General features: G+C 37.3%; 1 protein-coding gene across 1 annotated transcript in view; it reads right to left on the bottom strand.

Annotated features, from left to right (window-relative positions):
* Window positions 1-21,183, bottom strand: part of slc28a1 (solute carrier family 28 member 1) — a 211,693-nt gene extending 190,510 nt beyond the window's left edge. Inside the window, exons 1-2 of the mRNA XM_051920321.1 lie at window positions 21,090-21,183; window positions 791-882 (exon numbers count right to left, since the gene is read on the bottom strand). Coding sequence (XP_051776281.1) covers window positions 791-882; window positions 21,090-21,093 — 96 coding nt within the window. The 5' untranslated portion in view covers window positions 21,094-21,183. The remainder of the gene's footprint in view (window positions 1-790; window positions 883-21,089) is intronic.
* Window positions 21,184-21,901: the final 718 nt, after the last annotated feature.

Below are 21,901 nucleotides of genomic sequence, written 5' to 3'. Positions count from 1 at the left end.
TCTCAAACAACTCATCATACGTCTCTACCGTCACCTTGTGTCTTATCTCCTTGTACTCTTGTCTACTTTCTGCATCTCTCTGACTATCCCACTTCTTTGCCATCCTCTTCCTCTGTATATTCTTCTGTACTTCTCCATTCTACGTCCAAGTTTCCTTTTTCTCCTTCCTCTGTCCAGATGTTACACCAAGAACCCTTCTTGCTGTCATATTCATTTCAACTTATTCCCCACTCTCCTGGCCCCAAACAAAGCCCTCTTCACCTTCTCATTGTTAAGTCTAAACTAGCCTCAACTGATTCTGAATGTGCCATAGATTGTGATAGACTACTCTGTGCCTAATACTGCTGGGAACAGCTTAAGCTGCCTACGACTCTATAATGGACTGTGAATGTAGTAGTTGGATGGTATGTTGTTTTGAAGTATTTGAAATCATATGAATAAGAAAAAGAAGTATCTTTCTATTAGCTGACTATATAGTCATATATTGAAGAAATATTTACATACAGTAAATATCCATTGATTGATGAAAACAAAATGGTTCTACTGAAAATGTAATTTAAGAGCAGGACCAATAATAATAAAGGGCACTGTGCCATGTCCTTTAGCGTCTACTATCCTTATCTCTATATGACTGATTACCCTCTACCAGGCTGACAAAATTTTGTTAAAAGGTACACTCATTAACACAGTATTGCATTTCTTTTTCATCATTAGAAATTGTTTATTTTGTTCCCAGTGCAGTCCATTTTGTAATAAAAGGACACCAAACATCTTAAAAAAAAAGATTTACCTGTATGTCAAAGCCTAAATTGTCGATTCCATTATCACTGGATTTACAAGGTGTGGAAACCTGCGCCTCTTCCATTTGGATGTCGTCACTGCCTAGTAAAATGGAATTAAAGCCTTTATTTGTTTGTGCACTTATAAATGATCTCCAGTTGACATGGTTGTATTTACTTTATTGGTATTTTTTTTTTCAATTGAAAAAATAAATAAAATTGTGTTATAGAAAGAAAAGACAATTAATAATGCTCAACAAAATTATGAAACTTTGCAGAATTTACTGAAAGCTTGAATTAACCTTATGCCCACTGCATATAGTACTGACCTTGTACAAATTCCTCCTCCACACTGTAATCACCATGAAACACTGAATGGTCAGTTGAATAATAATAATAATAATAATAATAGTACACATTTTCAGTTGTATGGGGCTCATAAATTGTAACTTAAGGCCTCCATTAAAACTGATAGTCAAATCTGGTGCAAGATAGGGGGCTCATAAGTCCATATATCAAATAAACACGCCACACTCATACAGGAATCAGACATGTAAAATACACTATTACTAATATAATATAGTTTAATGAAAACACAATATTGCATGTAACATTATTAAATACACAGTGTTAAACACAAACCCACATACATACTGTATATAGCACTTGCAGAATTGTTTTAAATTCAGATTGCATTATTAAAATATCCTAATGACAAACAGACAAGAAGAAGCATTTATTTATTTTGAGTATGGCCTGAATATCCACAGCTACTTTCAGGACGCCAGTGACACATAGCACTTGTGGCAGGGAATTCAAGCCATCACAAACTATAAGTCCACACCAAATGTCTGCAGTGGTGATGCCTGCTGTCCAGACTTCCTAAACAACGTCTATGCACAGTTTGATGCCCTGAATGACATACCAGCTAGGAAATCCAACTCTCCTCAGGAAGAACAAATACTGTGCTTGTCCAGTGCTGACATGAGAAGAACTTTATTGAATGTAAACATACGCAAAGCTGCTGCTTAACAGACATCTTTAATATTTCCCTGAGGCAGGCAGTCATCCCGAAGTGCTTCAAAACCACCACCATCATACCTGTGCCAAAGATGTCCTGTCTTTTGCCTCAATGACCATCGCCCTATAGCACTCACACCTTTCATCATGAAGGGCTTTGAGAGGATAATCTTGGACCATGTGAAAGCCAGACTCCCTATGTCAAATGATCCTGGACAAAAGAGACACTTATACTAGGATACTTTTAATTGACTTCTGTTCAGCTTTCAACGGCTTTGTCCCTCAGAAGCTTATAAAGAAGATGGGTCTGCTAGCCTACAACACTTCCCTATGTAACTGGGTCCTGGCCTTTCTGATAGAGAGATCCCAAGCAGGCCACATCAGAAACACCATCCCCAGTACCTTCATGCTGAGCACTTGTGCCCCCCCAGGGCTGTGTACTCAGCCCACTTCTGTTCACTCTACTAACTCATGATTGTATGGCTGCTTACAGCTCTAATACCATCATTTAGTTTGTGGCTGACACAATGGTAGTGGGTCTCATCAGCAATGGAAATTAGTCAGTTTATATAATGGGGTTATGAAAACTGGCAGACTGGTCTAAGTGCGAAAATCTGTCTCTTAATATGGACAAGACAAAAGAGATGATTGTTGACTCCACTTCCTTTGGCGGCTGAAGAAGGCAAGAATACCTCCCCCAATTCTCAACACATTCTACAAGGGTATCGTAGAGAGTGTTCTATCCAACTGCATAACTGTCTGCTTTGAGAACTGCAGTGTCTCTGACCATAAGGTCCTACAATGGGCCTCTCTTGGTCCTCTCTACCTTCCATTGTAGACAACTTTGCAAAGGGTTGTATCCGCAAAGTTTACAGCATTGTGAAGGACCGTTCCCACCCCTCCTCCCATGGTCTCTTAGTCCCACTTCCATCTGGCAGAAGGTACTGCAGCATCCAAACAAGTTCTGCCAGGTACTGCAACAGTTTCTATCTCTTGGCTGACTGGACTCTAAACTCTGCACTGCTGTACCACCACAGATCTGCCCCAAGTAGCGAATTTATATACAGTACATTTATTACACTTGTCACTGCTGTTGTTCTATATTATTGGTTTTACTATTATTATTTATTTATGTATTTGAAATTATGACTATTTACTCACTTACCTATTATTTATTTATTTTTGTTTACCTATTATAGTACTTTACCTGTCTTTGACTTGTCCTTTGTTTATGTATTTTACACTATGTTCCAGGGGAAACATTATTTTGTGTCACTGTATGCTGCAACACATTTTATGGATGGTATGACAATAAAGACACTTGACTTGGGAATCACAAACATATAAAAAAATGAAAATTCAGCCCTAATTAGACATAATTCAGCCCTATTTTACCAACTCATGCCAATGCCACTCCACTGTATTTGAGATCTACTTGAAAAATTTACCATGTTTTGTGTACACCTGAGTTTATTTCTGACTAAAGTGGAGAATGTTACGCTTCCTCCCTAGCATGACGTCCCTGACGCTGTGAATGGGATTAGGCACTAGCTTATCAGTCTTATTGAGATTTTCAAGACATGGTTTGACAACTTCAAAATCACAAGTGATATGATCTTATTTGTCTGAAACTCTTTCCTTGCCAAAACCACTAGTGCGTGCTCAAATGAAGACAAGTATCATTCCAACTGTAGATAATTTACTTAGGGAACAACAAAGATCAAATCAAAGCCAAGTGCAATGATAAAGAACTGTGCACGTTATTGATGCAGTTATGCACAGAAGTACACTACAAAAATGCAACAGACGTGTGCTTAGGTTTTGATCGTGTTTGGATCTACATATGTCTGTGAGTCAGTATTTTAATTAATTTAATTTAGAATAAGAGGGGGCGGCACGGTGGCGCAGTGGGTAGCACTGCTGCCTTGCAGTTAGGAGACCCGGGTTTGCTTCCTGGGTCCTCCCTACATGGAGTTTGCATGTTCTCCCCATGTCTGCGTGGGTTTCCTCCAGGTACTCTGGTTTCCTCCCACAGTCCAAAGACATGCAGGTTAGGTGCATTGGCGATCCTAAATTGTGCTTGGTGTGCGGGTGTGTGTGTGTGTGTCCTGCGGTGGGCTGGCACCCTGCCCGGGATTTGTTCCTGCCTTGCGCCCTGTTTTAGGATATAGCGGGTTGGATAATGGATGGATGGATGGATAGAATAAGAGGTGCAACACACTCAAAGATTAGTATCTCAAACAGTGCATGCATCTTACTCTGACTTTCCACAAGCCTGCCTTCAGTAATGTCACCATGGACCTGCAATGTCACACATTACACTAACAATATAGAATTGCAGAATTGATTATAGACTCTCTGCAGAAATTCTTAGGACTTCTATACTAATGCTGGGTTGGGTCCACTTTTGCTCTGAAAATAGCCCCAATTTTTTGTGGCATGGATTCCACACAATGTTGGAAATATTCCTTTGAGTTTCTGGTCCATGTTGATATAATTGTAACATGCAATTTCTACAGATTTTTCAGCTTCACATTCATGCTGTGATTCTCCCATTGTACCACATCACAAAAGAGTTCTATTGGATTCAGGTCTGGTGACAGGGAGGGTCACAGAAGAACACTGAACTCATTGATTATCATGTTCACAGAACCAGTAGGAAACTGACAGAAGTAGGTTAAATTGGACCTATGAATGGATGCACATGGTCAACGACAATCCTCAGATAGACTGTGGTATTCAAGAGATGATTGATTGGTATTAATATACCCAAAGTGTGCCAAGGATATATTCCCCACACCATTACACCACCACCACCGGCTCGGACTGTTAATGCAAGGCACGTTGGGTGCATGAATTCATGCTGTTGGTGCCAAATTCTGACCCTACCATCTGTGTGCAAAGAACTGAACTTCATCAGACTGGACTACATTTTTTTCAGTTTTCTCCTGTCCAGTTTTGGTGAGCTTGTGACCACTGCAGCTTCAGCTTTTTGTTCTGTGCTGGCAGGAGTGGAACTCAACATGTTAGTTACCCAACTATTGTTGTAGCCCACAGTTCGAGCTTTGTGTGTTCTGACATGATTTTTTTGCTCACCACAGTGTGATGAGATAGAGGTCAGTGACTGTATTTTTGAAAACAGTGCACTCCATCTCTATAGGGATGTAAGTATGTGTGGTAGTGCACTGGATTGGCTTCAGGGGTGAATGGGAAGTTTGGCTGATCATGCATTCATGTGCAGACATGTGCAATTCAGCCGATTGTCTCATTAGTGCTACAGAACCTGTAATCAGTGAACAAGTATCCTTATCAGTGTAAATGGGGGGCCAGAGGAGGACAGCATGAGATCAAACAGGCAAAGTGAAAGGGAAACAAAAAATTAAATAGAAAGCAAAAGAAAAGACGAGAAGTCGGGATCGAGGCAGAGCGGGTGTATTTGAGTGGAGGCAAATGGTCAGGGCTGGCCAGCACCGTTACCTGTTGAAGGCAACAGGAGTAGACACAACCTACTGCTCTGGACATCTCCCAGATGAAGGCCAAAGAAGGATGGTGGGACACCACAGGGATCCCAGGTGAATGCCCTACGTGGTGGTGGGAACCTGAGCCAGAGACAAAGAATGACACCACTTGCCGAAGGACATCTCCCTTTGCTGAGCAAACCTTAGAAGGTGAGCAAGAGAGGTGTTGGCTTTTGATGGAAGCTCCTTGGCTCATGATTTCTTTTTAATAGATGGATCCAGACAGTGATTTTATTTATGAATTTTTTATTTGATTTTAACCACCACTTCAATACTGCTTTTATTACTGAAAATTTATTTACTTATTTATTGAAAAACTGCAGTGCACTGTTTGAAATGTGTTGTAAATTAAAGCAGAAAGCACTTTTGCACCTTACTCTTGCTGTGTTGCATCTTCACTGCCCAGCTCACCTTGGACATGATTATTGATATTCCTGGGTTCAAGGACATGATAGCAACTGCAGCCAAGCCGAATCATCAGACACAGTTGTACAGAGAGGTTATCTTCGTTACCCTAGACTTTGAGTCAGCTCAAACCAGCCCAGCCATTTCTCTTCTCACCAGTCTCTGACCAGTCTCTTCAACATCCTCTAAATTGCCTTTAACTGGATGTTTTTTTTTTTATTTCTCACACGTATCTGAGTACTCACTAGAGATTGTTGTGCATGAAAAATCCCAGATTAGTAGTTACAGAAATATTTAAATGAGCCCATCTGGCACCAGCAATCAGGCCACAGTCCAAATCACTGAGATCACATATTTTTTCCCCATTCCGGTGTTTAATGCGAACATTAAATGAAGCTCTTGACCTTTATTTGAATGATTGTATGCATTGCACTGCTGCTACATGATTGGCTGATTGAACGGATAAGCAGGTGTACCACTGTTCCTAATAATTTGTTTGATGAATGTATTTAGGGCCATAATCCCTGTTAACTGTTTATTCCTTTTTCACAATATATGTTAAGAATAAAAACTTGAAATTAATGCGTAATAGAGCATACAAAAAAATGACTGCTGTTATAAATTAGTCACAAGTATCACATTGGCCTACCGGCCCAGTGGATAGCCATTATTTTCCAAAAGTGGTCCTCAGGCTCACGACTTTAAGCATCAGGGCTTTACAGACACCCACAATGCACCACAGTTAGTAGCAGTGCCACTAATGGAGTGCCCACAAACGTGCCCAAGAACAAAATGTCTCTTTATTCTGGTTCATCTTCATCTAAGTTACTGTATATACACAATATGGATTCAGAAAATATTCAGACCCCTTTACTTCTTTACATTTTTCCCATGCTGCTGCTTTAAGTATTTAAAATCATTTTTCCCCAATGCAAGCAACACTCAATACCCCCAGAATAATAAAGCGAAAACCGTCAGTCATTTTCTAACCCACTTAGTTCTGAACAGGGTTTGCTGGAGCCTATCCCAGCTAGCATAGGGCGAAAGGCAGGAATAAACCCTGGAGAGGATTCCAGTCTATTGCATAGCGAGCACACACACACCCCAACCACACACTAGGGCCAATTTAGGATTGCCAGTTCACCTAATCTGCATGTCTTTGGACTGTGGGAGGAAACCCATGCAGACACAGGGAGAATATGCAAACTCCACACAGGGAGGACCCAAGACATGAACCCATGTCTCCTTACTGTGAGACAGCAGCACTGCCGTTGTGTCACTGTGCCACCCAAGTGAAAGCAGAATTTTAGAAATTTTAAATTTATTAAAATTAAAAAATCAGATATTCAGTCCAATGTCATAAAAGCACTTATCACTCGAATACTAAATGCTTGGAATTTGTGTCCATTGTGCACTGGATGTGAGTTCCCTGCCAGCATCAAAGCCTTGCTCAAATACTGACTGCAACACAAGCAAAAGTCAGAGATTCTACGAGAATACAACACTTAATTTGCTACCACTCTAATGCTCTGTTTCAAGATTTGGAAGGTTAACTATATCTCAGTGAGACGAAAATGAAAGAGAAAATGGGAAAGACTTAGTGACCGGTAATTAGAATGATTAATGAAATTAATAAAAAGCTGTAGCCAATATGAATGTTCTTCCATGAAAAGAGAACTTGTCATGGGTGGTTTTATTGATTTTATTTCATGGGGAGCAGAGGTAAGAATGCAAACACTAAAATTATAATTATAAGAGAAGCATTGGGTAAAAGTACTTGCATGGAGCAACACAGAAAATTATAGTCAAAGAATTAATTAAAGCAAAGAATTATCAATCTATCCATCCATTATCCAACCTGCTATATCCTAACACAGGGTCACAGGGGTATGCTGGAGCCAATCCCAGCCAACACAGTGCGCAAGGCAGGAAACAAACCCCGGGCAGGGCGCCGGCCCACCACAGGGCGCACACACACACTCACACACTCACACACCAAGCACACACTAGGGACAATTTAGAAATGCCAATGCATGTCTATGGACTGTGGGAGGAAACCGGAGCACCAAGAGGAAACCCACACAGACGCGGGGAGAACATGCAAACTCCATGCAGGGAGGACCTGTGAAGCGAACCCAGGTCTCCTAACTGCTAGGCAGCAGCGCTACCAAAGCAAAGAATTAATACTAGAAATCCCAACCAAAACCATTTACTTTTATTCTTTTAGATTTTACATAAAATATAGGTTTAAATATATGTAATAAATATATTAGGTTTTGAGTTCCTACAACATTTGCTGTTAAATAGCATGGTGTCTGATATGTCATACATTGATGTGAAAACAGAGTGATGTCAATAACAAAGCAACGAAAAGAACAAAACAATAAATTAAATTAATTTTCAAGGAAACCATCCATGGAAAACCTACCCCAAATGAGGTAAAAGTAAATTTAACCAGCAAATGTTCCTTATAAAAACAATTTGAACAGAAGGTCTGATTGAGTGTGTTATGCTAAATTAGAAGTCTTACATCATGATTTAAACACTAAGAACCAATAAGGATGTGTAAGTCAAGTTGAGTCACTTTATTCTTACATCACTTAACATGAACGTATTTACAGGTGAGTGAAAAACACGTGTACAATGTCCACAGCAATACAGCAATAATAATTTGGAGTAAACATAATAAATAATTTTAAATATCGATTAATCAGTTGAACAATGTACAAAATGAACTAATTACATAAGTAAACAGACATAGCAACCACATGTATTCAATATGGTTCATACCAATAACAGAAAACGATTGTGTTGCAATGAAATGTAGAGTTGAAGGGCCAGCAGTGTGAAAGGGGGTGAATGGTGGGGTGTTGATAAGGGTTAGCACCAGTCACTATGCAGCATCTTAAAAGTGTCAAGGTAAAAGCTGTTTCAGAGGCTGCTGGTCCAGGATCTGATGCTACAATATTGTCTGCCTGTGAATAGTGTGAACAGTTCATGACTCGCACAATTGAGGTCATTGATGATTTCCCTGGGTTTCCCTAGGCTTCACCCAACATATATGTCTTGTAGGTTAGGAACGTCACCACCAGTGATCTGTTGGACAGAATGCACTACCCTGTGAGGACAAGTGCAGCTTCTATACCAGGCAGTGACATATCCAATCAGAATGCTTTTAGTGGTGTAGGTGTAAAATGACCTAACCTCTTTAGCCATGTGAGATACAAAAAAATATACATACATACATAAGGACGTCAACTCACTACACCTCTAGGCACACGTATATCTCTCTATTATAAAAAAAAAAATCTTGGAAGGACTTGGAAGGAGATGAGATGTGATTTTCTCTGAGACACTTTAATGTCCCGCAAGAGACAGTGAGACAAAAGGACAGCTGCTGTACAGGCTTTTAAATGTTCGAAGCGCGGCAGTAGCAGCAGGAGAAACAGCAAGCCAGAAGCTGATCCAATCGCATCTCCTTAGTGTGTGTTCAGCCCCCCTCTCCACAACGCGAGCGGCAGATACACGAAGTGGCTGGCGCGTAGCACGCCCCAGGGTGGAGATGGGGTAGATGAGCAAAGCGAGCAGGGGGCAAAGCCCCCTAGTACTACCACATTATAAACATCACATATTTCAGTAATAATTCAGAATTAGAAAAAAAATCCAAAACTTTACATTGGGTCATCTTGACCTTCCCTTCTCCACATTTTAGTATTTCAATGAGTGTAACAAACTAATTAATGAATACAACAACACATCTTCGAGAAATCTTCTGATAGCTCAGTTAGCAAACATTATTTAATCATTTATAAAAGACTAATACCACTTTGAGGAAAAAAGCCAATACATAATATGAATGCTTTGGATTTTTTTCTCATTAGCGCTACCAAATGTCCAATCTCATAAAATTGATGTAATACATGCCTCTGACCGTATCCCACCAAATTAACCATCAAGAACTTATGTTTTTCTTTTAAATCTTTTTTATTTCAGTTGAGATTGGATTAAGATTGAAGTAAGGATGGTGTGTGTACTGCATAGCAGAGGACAAAAAAACCTGGTGGTGGAATGGGGAAGTACAGGAGAATATACAGAGGAAGAAGTTGGCAGAGAAGAAGTGGGATAGTCAGAGAGATGAAGAAAGTAGAAAGAAGTACAAAGAGATAAGGCATAAGGTGAAGAGAGAGGTGGCAAAAGCTAAAGATAAGGTGTATGATGAGTTATATGAAAGGTCAGTCACTAAGGAGAGAAAAAGGGACCTGTACTAATTAGTTAGGCAGAGGGACCAAGCTGGGAAAGATGAGCAGCAGGTTAAGGTGATCTTTCTTAGAAGGCTGGCGTCCTTCAAAGTCTGCAATAAGTTGCTGCAGATGTTCCATCAGACAGCTGAGGAAGGCAGGCTCTATTGTAGGCACGGAGCTGGACAGTTTGACATTGGTGGCGGAGTGACGGGCACTGAGCAGGCTCCTGTCAATCATGGAGAATCCACTGCATCCACTAAACAGTATCATCTCCAGACAGAGGAGCAGCTTCAGCGACAGACTGCTGTCACTGTCCTGCTCCACTGACAGACTGAGGAGATCGTTCCTCCCCCACACTATGCGACTCTTCAATTCCATCTGGGAGAGTAAACGTTAACATTATACAAAGTTACTGTCTGTTATAGCTGCATTTTTATCACTCTTTAATTTAATATTGTTTTTTATCAATATGCTGCTGCTGCAGTATGTGAATTTAGTGTCTGTCTGTCTGTCTGTCTGTCTGTCTGTCGAAGAATGCTAGGGATGGACCTGCCAGGCAAGAGGAAAAGAGGAAGGCCTAAGAGGAGGCTTATGGATGTGATGAGACATGCAGGTGGTGGGTGTAACAGAACAAGATGCAGAGAACAGGAAGATATGGAAAAAGATGATCCACTGTAGCAACCCTTAATGGGAGCAGCTGAGAGAAGTATACAGTAATCCCTCCTCCATCGCGGGGGTTGCGTTCCAGAGCCACCCGCGAAATAAGAAAATCCGCGAAGTAGAAACCATATGTTTATATGGTTATTTTTATATTGTCATGCTTGGGTCACAGATTTGCGCAGAAACACAGGAGGTTGTAGAGAGACAGGAACGTTATTCAAACACTGCAAACAAACATTTGTCTCTTTTTCAAAAGTTTAAACTGTGCTCCATGACAAGACAGAGATCACAGTTTCCTCTCACAATTAAAAGAATGCAAACATATCTTCCTCTTCAAAGGAATGCCTGTCAGGAGTATGCGAAGCACCGCGGCACAAAGCTGTTGAAGTCGGCAGCTCACACCCCCTCCGTCAGGAGCAGACAAAGAGAGAGAGAGAGAGAGTTTGTTTTTCAAGCAAAAATCAATACGTGCCCTTCGAGCTTTTAAGTATGCGAAGCACCGCGCAGCATGTCCTTCAGGAAGCAGCTGCACACAGTGCAACGTCCCTATCGTCTAGGTGTGCGAACAGCCCCCCTGCTCACACCCCCCTACGTCAGCGCAAGAGAGAGAGAGAGAGAGAAAGTAAGCTGGGTAGCTTCTCAGCCATCTGCCAATAGCGTCCCTTGTATGAAATCAACTGGGCAAACCAACTGAGGAAGCATGTACCAGAAATTAAAAGACCCATTGTCCGCAGAAACCCGCGAAGCAGCGAAAAATCCGCGATATATATTTAAATATGCTTACATATAAAATCCGCGATGGAGTGAAGCCGCGAAAGGCGAAGCGCGATATAGCGAGGGATCACTGTATATGCTAAGGCCCCTTTGTCAGCAGAGTTCCACTGTGCACACCTAAGTCACTCTGTTAGCAGAGTTAGCCATGTAACTGAATAATCTACATGCAGATTTATACTGAATGTGCACAGAAAGTAACTAGTTCTCTTTGTGTTCCATTGCTTGTGAAATTTTCCCACTTTGTAAATGTTTTTTATGGGCAGAGAACCTAAATGATCTTTAGAGTGAGTGGGCAGGTGGCAGCTCTGCTGCATTTGGAAAAAACATCTAAAGTAACTTTATAATTTGTCAGTGCTATTTTTAGGTAGAATGTTAGTGGTAGAAGAAAGTTCAGATTAGAGTATGAATCTGAACAAAAAGGAATGAAGAAGAAAATTAAAAAGATAAACTGTATGCTTGTTGTCCAGTGCTTTTACTTGCACCTTATAGGGCATGAATGTCACATTTAGTGATGAATATACTGGCTTCACTTCTAGTTTTAGCTCCTTTAGCCCCTTTTAACAAGATATTGTATTTCCTATGTAGTTATACTATAATAGCTTTTTTTCATGAATAAACCTTTACACAACTTTACAATGTATGAATGATTGTAGCATTAAATTTAGTCCTGCAAAAATATCTACGGGTAATGAAGTGAGAACTTAAGCAAAATGACATCTTTTATTGGCTAACTAGAAAGATTACAGTATGAATAAATGAATAGATAATATGAAATGAATAAATTAATGAATAAATAAATTAATAAATGAAACATATAGAAGCATTATGTAATGTTTGTTAGTAACCTATTAATGAACATTAAAATAAATATTACAAATAAAAGAATTAACATTTCATAACAAAAATAACTGCTTTAATGCATATGAACCAATAGTCATGTTAATGTTTGTTAGTGACTTCTATACTTTTATAAAGTGTTACCGATGTTTTAAAATTATCTTGATGATGTAGATAATAAATGAATGGAAGACACGCTATTTTAATGTATGCACTTGGAACAAATGGAAGAGGGATTAGTGATGGTTATACAGGAAATATATATACTAATGCTTTAAAAGATTTTATTTGTAAACCTAGCATAGTTTCTACCTTAATATTATTATAATACAGATACAGTAAAGTAATCATTTTATCAGTTGATCAGTTTATATCTTTACTATGACACCTGTCAGAATTGTTCAGTAAAACTGGTAACCAATGCTCTGTGTCTGGTTAATGGAGTGAGTTAAGATGGAGCCAAATGTATAATACATATGACTGGAGAAAACCATGAGTGAATTTTGCTTAAAAGTGGTTGAGAACAGTTAGATAGCTTACTGAGTGTCAAAATTCTAAACCAATCTGATGCTCATGAATTAGGCACTCAGAATAGGAGTTGTGAATATGAACGGCAAAGAGAAATGGTTCTCTTGTTAACCCGGTCTGACAGAGAGCAAGCCTCTGAATGTGATAAACTGTCTACAGGCAAAACGTCTCCTAAAAGGATTCCTACTGAATGTATAAAGGTATGTCATGTGTGCAGAGAGAATATTCCATGTGTTAAGAATAAACATAACAATGCAATGGAAGAACCTTCTGTAAAATCAGATTATACATTAGTATTTGAGGACATCAGTGAACTAGTAATAAAAGTGAACAATACGTTATCTTATGTGCTGTGTGTGCCTTCAGTAGTTACGATGATTGTGTCAGAGTCGAATGAAGGTTATAAGAATTGGCAGCTATTTTTGTGAAAATATGAATTACAATATATTTATTCAAAATGAATGGTGAGTCACATCTCACGTTAAAAGAAAGTGAAAAAGACTGCCATTAAGAGAATTAATAAGCCAAGCAAAATGATCATTTTGCTTGGCTTTTCTCTACATTCATAATGGCTAACACGGTACAACACCCTAGTACTAGAGAATTAATAACAAAGAGCTGCAGGAGATGCAAATGTCAGTACTCAAAACACCTGAATCAGTGAACATGCCTAATAAAACTGACTATGGATTTTACAAAACAATACTTGCCTGTATTTTATTGAGTTAATTTATTATTAAAATAGCCACAGAAATAGACCATAATGAAATTACAGTTGGGGTAAAGCATCTAATAGAGGAAACCATGACACACTGAAAAAAGGGCAATGGCAGGTTGTTACATTTACAAAAATGTATTTACTTTACTTGTATGTTACATGTATTGTTTCTGTTCCACTTTTGAACATAACTCGATCATGTTTACTTTATTGAATCTTGTGGGATGTACAATATACTAATTTCAGTCATTTAGGTAGAAGTCAAAATAGTTATATTTAGTCCTCACCAGAAATTAATACACACCAAGCGGATTCATCGTCAACAGAGGTTGGGTAACTTGGTGGTAAAGTCACGTGACTTTCAAAGAAGCAACAGGTTGTGGGTTTGAGTTATTGTCGTCGGTTAAGAACAAAAGGTTAGTGAAATAAAAGTAAAAAAAATAAACAACACACATGAGAAATATTCAGATATTCATTTAAAACACTTAATCACACAGACTAACGCTACTCCGTTTTGTGTTTTTCCTTGTATTCTCTTTTAATGTTTTATCAAACTATGCTCACTAACTACCGTCACAAGTCAGTAAATGTACTATTAAGTTGTCTAGATTTACTTGCGTAGTACGGGTACGTTTACGTACTTAAAAAAAAAAAAGTTCTGACTTTCATTACGGGTCAACTACTTTCAGCATTTCTGTTCATTAGTATTATCATAACATTGCTCAACCAGATAAACAATATTAATACAGACAAATAAATAATACACCTGAATACAATACAATGCAGTTGCTGAATTTGCTTGTTTGAAATTTAAAAAATATATAAATATATTTTGTGAAAGAAGGTGCCAAGCAACAATTTTTGCACTTTATATTTTACTAATATTTAAAATTTATTCTGTAATATATACAGTTATATAAATATAAATACATATATTTTATAATATAACACTCTATCCAAGGTGCATTTTGTGTTCATATTTAGTTATACATTGGTCATGGCATTCTGGCACAGCCAAAGAAGCAGTGTTCTTGTACAGCTGTTGTACATTTCAGCTTTTGAATACTAATCTTTTGTATTTTTGTTGATTTGTATGGTTTTTACCAAATAAAACTAGTTTTGGAATAAGCAAACCTGTTTATTTCTTATTAAATAACTTTGAACATGAACTATAAAAAGATACCAGAACAAATATAATTGACAGCCTAAATAGGTTATAGCTAAGTAACTTGGTGAGGTCCATTTTTTAAACAGTTTATAAAACAATTGTTAAAATTTTATGCTTTATTGACATGTTCATTTAGCATAATAAAATTAGTATTACAAAGAATGAAACTGTTTCATTCATTTTATATAAAAATATCATGTTGTTTCAGGATATATTAATTTAGTGCATCAAGCATAATTAAATTATTTTTGATAAAAACAATTTTATTATGTCCAACCAATGTATATATTTTTTTTATTTTAATATGACATGCCATTTTTTTCAGTGCATATAATTATAAATATTAGTAGTCTTTTGACACTGAATTTGAAATTAAATTTCTAACAGATAACCACAGCTTTGACGGAGCAGCACTCTGAATCTGTGGCATTTTGGTACAGAATCATGCAGTACTGCATCTTGAAATGACTGATGCTTTTAGTAAATGTTTCTGAGGTTCATAGCTTTATTTGTTTTGATAAGATAGTTATGGATATAAATTAACCATAAACTAAAGAGCTCTTAAAGTGAGAATTGTTAGCTCCAAACAAATACTTTACTGATTTTAAAAGAAAACTTTCATAATTTTGTAAATTACAAACAGATTAGAAACAGAAAGGAATTGTATTCATTTCATATTGTGATTTTTCTCTCTATACTGTACATATGATAGCTGCATTGTTTTCCTCTTAAACATTGCCAGTCAGCCATATAGAAATTAACTTTACATTACCTCTAACTAATATTACTACTATTAAAAAGCTTAAGAATTTTCACTTCACACTCACTTTCACTCATCTTTTCATGATGAAGGTCAAAGTACCAACAGACCAGGCCACTCTATCCTTAGCATCATTTTTGGGCTCCTCCTGAGGAATCCCAGGTGTTCCAGGCCATATAAGCATTTTAATTCCTCCTGGAGGCATTGATTCTGCCCCAAGTATTTTCCAAGTGACCCCTGCAACACTTCTCCAGGAAACCCCTCAGGGGCATCCTAAGCACAAGCATAAATATGTGGTTGCTCTGAAGAGGCAGTGTTTCTACTTCAAGACCTATCTGTATTTCTGAACATCTCACTAGGTTACTGAAAGAGTGAGTCCATGCAGCACCCCTGACCAAGAACCTAATTTCAGGCCACCTTTATTTGTGATCTCATTCTTCTGGGTTAATATCAAGCTCTCATAACCATGGGTTGGGATAAGGATGTAAACTGAGGTTTTGTTTAAAGATTTCCCATTTTTCCACCACAATATAGACACAATGTTTGGAACTGCACAGATTTTTTAGTTAATCGCAAATTCACCTTTATCCTTACTTGTAAACAAAACCCTGAAGAACTTAAACTTCATATTAGGAAGCTGTTTACTACTTACTTGCAGGGAAAAAGCAATTATTTTCTGACAAAGGACCATGACCTCATATTTGAAGATGCAAATTCTCATCCCTGCTGCATTCACAATGGTCTGCATCAACAGCAGGAGGAAAGAGGACAATATCACCCACAAATAACCAAGACACATCTACTAGAATCCCAAATTAGATGCTGTTAAACCCTCAGTTGCATGCTGATATTTTCCCTATGAAACCACAAGCAGAAGAGAAATCAAAGAACACCCGCAGTGAAGTTCACCAGCATCAGTGAAAAAACTTGACTTAATGCTAAGTATGCAAACACAATACTCAATGACAGAATGAAATGTACCCTAGACTGAAATTCCATACACATGTAGCAACTTTGAAAAAATACCACCAGAGCATAACTGACATTGCTCCTCCTGAATCTGTGGTTCAGCTAATGGATGGAGCCCACAAACACATATCTCTACCTGTGATTTTCCAGGTCCAAGACACAGTTTTTGCTATCTACACAAAATTGAAGAAATGTAGTATCCATAACATCATATCCAGTAGATCAGCAAACTAAACCACTGAAATTAAACCAATCCAAGCCGATGCTTCTGGCACAGCCACCTCAGAAAAGAGTGTATTCGCCAAGCTTATGAGTTCTACAAAATTGCCCGTTCTGCCTCTTCATGATTTCCTGAGTTTAGGTTCACATTTTTGCCAAAACATCATTCAAGTTTCCCGGGCAGATTCTTACCTAGGTTTCCAGAGTAGCTGAATAGTTTGCCAACACCTCTTCAAGGTTGTCCTTCTCCATGCCCTCAACAATCTCCCCAAACACACAAGGCTTTGCTTTGGCCATTGCTGCCTCTTTTGGGCTGCACATGCATTAAGTCATACAGAGAGACCCTCCTGCTAACATTGCACAGAATATCTCTTTGTTGAACTTAATAAATTGCTTTATTACTGCTATTTCCTAGGTGTTTACACCATGATGGTCTCCAAAACCTTTTTGTCCACAGCTCCTTGTGGTTCGTTCCATTTCTATGGTATTAAACAGGATTCATTTAATGTCTCTGACATCTACTGAGATGCAGTAAAAAGCCTTAAATGTACTATTATTATTTTCTTAAGCATCTCATCTATATATATAAAAATGGAATGGGTGGGTCGTCGGGTGGGCCTTTTTTTCATTCCGTCGTTTTTTCGACGTTTTGAAAATGTAGAATGATTATTTGATTTTTTTGTTTTTATTTGATCGTGTCTATGTAGCCGCCGTCGTAATAAAGTATCGCTAAAATCGTCATTTATCGTAATTTATTTTTGACGTATAACGTCGCCGTCGTCGAGGTCAGTGATACCACTGCAAAAAATCTGCTTACGGTTGAAAGACACGCCCCTACTCACTGGACAGTTAAAAACACCAATCAAACTAACGATGACATCAAGTATTACCCAATAAAAAGTAGTAAAGGAGGCATCTTCATAAAATGCGTGTGGGATGATTTGCATGAGACGCTGCTTTAAAAAAAAAATTATAAAAAAAATACGGGATAAATCCCGTCCAGTATTGATTCAAAATGGGACGCACAATTTCATTCTCAAACGCGGCACGATTCCGTATTTTAAAGGACGGGTGGCAACCCTACAGTGCCAGGTAACCACCCATACAATCAGATTGTGATTCAGACTAGGAATGCAATGAATGTAATTACCCCCGATCTACATACAAGGCGAAAGTCTTGCAACATTCAAAGATGATGGTTTGGGATAAGTACACCATACAACATAAAAGAGCTTATGAAGCCTTGAACCGAAAAAAGCAACATCTCAGAGATCGTAAAAAAAAAAATAGGAGCTAATGTCGTTTTACTCGCTGTAGATTTTAGTCAAACATTACCAGTTATTTCACGAGGGAGACCAGCACATCAACTCAACGCGTGTTTAAAATCCATGCTTCTCCCACGCTCGGTTATATGTCGCGTGTTCTCGGGTAGGTGCACCAAAAAATGTATACATTTAAGCATGTAATGGGCAAACAAAAAATGAGGTATACCCGAAGGCACAGCAGTAGTACTTAATGTAACTTTATTTCTTAAATGTTAATGTTTTACTGTTTAATAATTTATACGCTTCTTATATGTTGTTCAAATTCTTTTATCAAAATACCACTGACAGCGCAATGCACGATAACATCGAGTGAATACACCATACGCATCCGCCCACGGCTGCCCTGCTGTGCGCAGATAGGACTTGATTGTACAATAAAATAAAATAAAGATAAAAAGACTAAAACAATCATCACCCATAAAGCGGATAGTAGACGTGACGTACTATATGTGTACCACATTTCAAGTGTATAGGTGCAACGGTTTGCGAGCTACAGGTCATTTAAAATCCTGGACAGACACACAAATTGCCACGGTAGCAAATTACAGAAGAAGATTTTACTGTTTAATAATTTATATTTATATGAAATGTGCTTCTTATATATTACTTCATATTCTCATATGATAATGATGTTAATGTTTATATTGATTTCTGTGTTATTAAAACTGCATGTATGTATGTATATGTATATATATATATATATATATATATATATATACTAGCAAAATACCCGCGCTTCGCAGCGGAGAAGTAGTGTGTTAAAGAGGTTATGAAAAAAAAAAGGAAACATTTTAAAAATAACGTAACATGATTGTCAATGAAAGCCCGTTTCACTCAGTAAGTCTTATGTGTGTGTTTATGTATGTGTGTGTATATATATGTACATGTGTATATGTAGATATGTATATATATGTATATGTATATAAATGTTTATGTGTGTGTGTGTATATTATATATATATATATATATATATATAAAATATATATATATATATATATATATATATATATATATATATATATATATATATAAAAGACAGCAACAGTTATAACAATGACAACACAATTACATTGACAATCATGTTACGTTATTTTTAAAATGTTTCCTTTTTTTTTTCATAACCTCTTTAACACACTACTTCTCCGCTGCGAAGCGCGGGTATTTTGCTATATATATATACGAGCTGTATATACCCGGCGTTGCCCGGGGCAGAAGTAACCTAATCGGTCAAACACTTACATATATACCAAAGTAAACCTAATCGGTCAAACAGTTACATATATAAAAAAAGCGAACCTAATCGGATAAACAGCTTCATATATACAGAAGCGAACCTAATCGGACAAACAGCTTATCTATATACATAAGCAAACCTAATTGGTCAAACAGTTACATAAATACAAAAGCAAACCTAATCGATGAAACAGCTTCATATATACAGAAGCGAACCTAATTGGTCAAACAGTTATGCATGTGCAGAATAATTTTACAAAGATTATGCGTGTTAACAATCATTAAAAAGAAAAGATTGAGGAACTCTTCTTCTATATGTGATGAAGCTGGATGAAGCTGACTTGACGAAGACGTAGGTGGCATAGATTGGTTTTTCTAAAACAGAAGAAAAAAATGAGTATCTATTATTATTTTAAATTAGAATGAAAATGAGAACCTTCATTAGAGATAGATTATCCGTATTAAAATATGTGCATGAATAAACTTTTGCTAACTCTCTAGCAAAAGTTTATTCATACAAATTGGCATGGGATGGCTTTGTGAAAAAGTAAAAATTAGATAAAAATAAATGAGAATGCGTACTTCGATTTGACTGAGATTATCTGTAATGATGAAAAAAAAGTTTAGTATGTTTTTTTTTCCATACGGGAAGGATGTAAAACCTTACATAGGCACCCTTCAGCCCGTACTGAAGGGTACTGTCAGATTCTTACTGACTAAAAAACACCCTTTTTATTCCACAGCTACCCCAAAAACCACTATTAGGCATTACTTTGGGGTGGCAATAGTTTAGTTATGAAACAGCTGGGTCCTGAAAAAAATCTGTCTTATTAGTGGCTTCATCACATATAGAAGAACAGTTCCTCAATCTTTTCTTTTTAATGATTGTTAACACGCATAATGTTTGTAAAATCATTCTGCACATTCATAACTGTTTGACCAATTAGGTTCGCTTCTGTATATATGAAGCTGTTTAACCGATTAGGTTTACTTTGGTATATATGTAAGTGTTTGACCGATTAGGTTACTTCTGCCCCGGGCAACGCCGGGTATATACAGCTCGTTAGATATATGTAGCCATAAGTATTCTGTACAAAAATTAATAGAAATTAAATAGCACCCATCCAACCAGCTACCCATCCATCCATTTTCTTAAACTGTTTATACAGAGCAGAGTTGCAGGGAAGCTGGAGCCTTTCAGTAAACAATGGGCATGAAACCCATGGACATGGTGCCAGCCCATTGTAGGGTGAACACACACACAGAAAGACACATACTTATATATGACAGGCCAATTGGGTCTTGCCAGTGTCCCTAACCTGCATGTCTTTGGGAGTAACCCAGAACACCCAGAAGAAACCCAGGCAGACATATGGAGAACATGCTATCTCCACGCATGGAGCACCCAGGACACACCCTGTTTGCGAGGCAGTAGTGCCACTGTGCTGCCCAAAACTGAACTACCATTATAGTCAATCTCTAAAAATACTAGTATCATTAGAAAATGTGTTTCAGAAGAAAGTATATTGACAGGGCAAGAAAGAATATATTTATATATAACCAGTTTTATAAGAAAATGTACTAAATTTTTAAAGATGTTATTCTAAAGTGCATCAGAATGTTTACTACTAGTTTTCCACTATAATTACAGAAGCCCATAATTCTTAATTGCATTATAATAAAGTTTTACAGTCTGAGCTTCATGTACTTTCTCCAGTATAATTTATGTTTTATTGTTATTCTTTATTTTTGCTGATTCTTTCTTCTCTTTGACATTATGAATGTACATAATATGCATCTATTTTTAATTCTATTAAACAAATTCCTACAATTACATTAAAACTACTTTCACAAATTTCATTTCCCCCTCACTGACTTGTTACCACCATTCAGTTTCATATTAGTAGATGTGAATGAAATATTTACAGTACTTACTCATTGTGTGGCTACCTCGTTTCACAGCAAATTCTCTCAAATGAAGAAGCCTCTACACTTTGTCCTCTGTTCCTGGAAGCTGGTTGCTCCTCCTTTTTTTTTTGAAAAAAAAAACTAAAAACCATAGTTGCTAATGATTAACAAACAGTATTTTCTTGAAAGTGTGAGTATGATTCATGGACTGCTGTTATGACTATTCTTTGGTGCGTAGTTTATCAAAATTACCTAGAAGAGCTGTTGAAAGAATGGAAAGGTTAAGAGATTAAAACAATATTGAAGGCTGTATGTATTGCAAACTTTTGCCAGCTGGGTCAACCCACCGCTGTGAAAACAAAAAAAAAACCATGAAGCCGCACCTCTTTCATACTGAAAACACATTGAACCTGTCTGTATTATTTCTCCATTTAGTGGTCAGAAATTGTGATATTTAAAAAGATTAATAAACTACTTCAGTATATTAAATGTACAAAAGTTTACATTTACTGTAAGCAAGTTCAATAATATGTATTTAATTTGTCAATAAGCATGACTTCCATTTGGAACCTCAGAACATTTTACACTTTTTACAAATAAATTATAAATAAAATAAAACAGGGTAACTCTATACATATAATCGTATAAACATATAAAGACAGAATGTTTTTTTAATAGGTTTCTTAAAATTTATGACTTTAATAATGTACATAAATATACAGTATAGTGTCTATGATATTGGTGATCTGACACTGGTCTGTCACTGATGATGCTGATATCATCTATCCATGCTGATGTCCCATCATGAACTCCAAGCACCACTACTGGACACTGAAAAC

Source organism: Erpetoichthys calabaricus, chromosome 17 (genome assembly GCF_900747795.2).
Source record: "Erpetoichthys calabaricus chromosome 17, fErpCal1.3, whole genome shotgun sequence".
NCBI lineage: Eukaryota > Metazoa > Chordata > Cladistia > Polypteriformes > Polypteridae > Erpetoichthys > Erpetoichthys calabaricus.
Note: the sequence above shows the minus strand (reverse complement) of the source record. Positions and strands in the feature narration are given on the sequence as shown.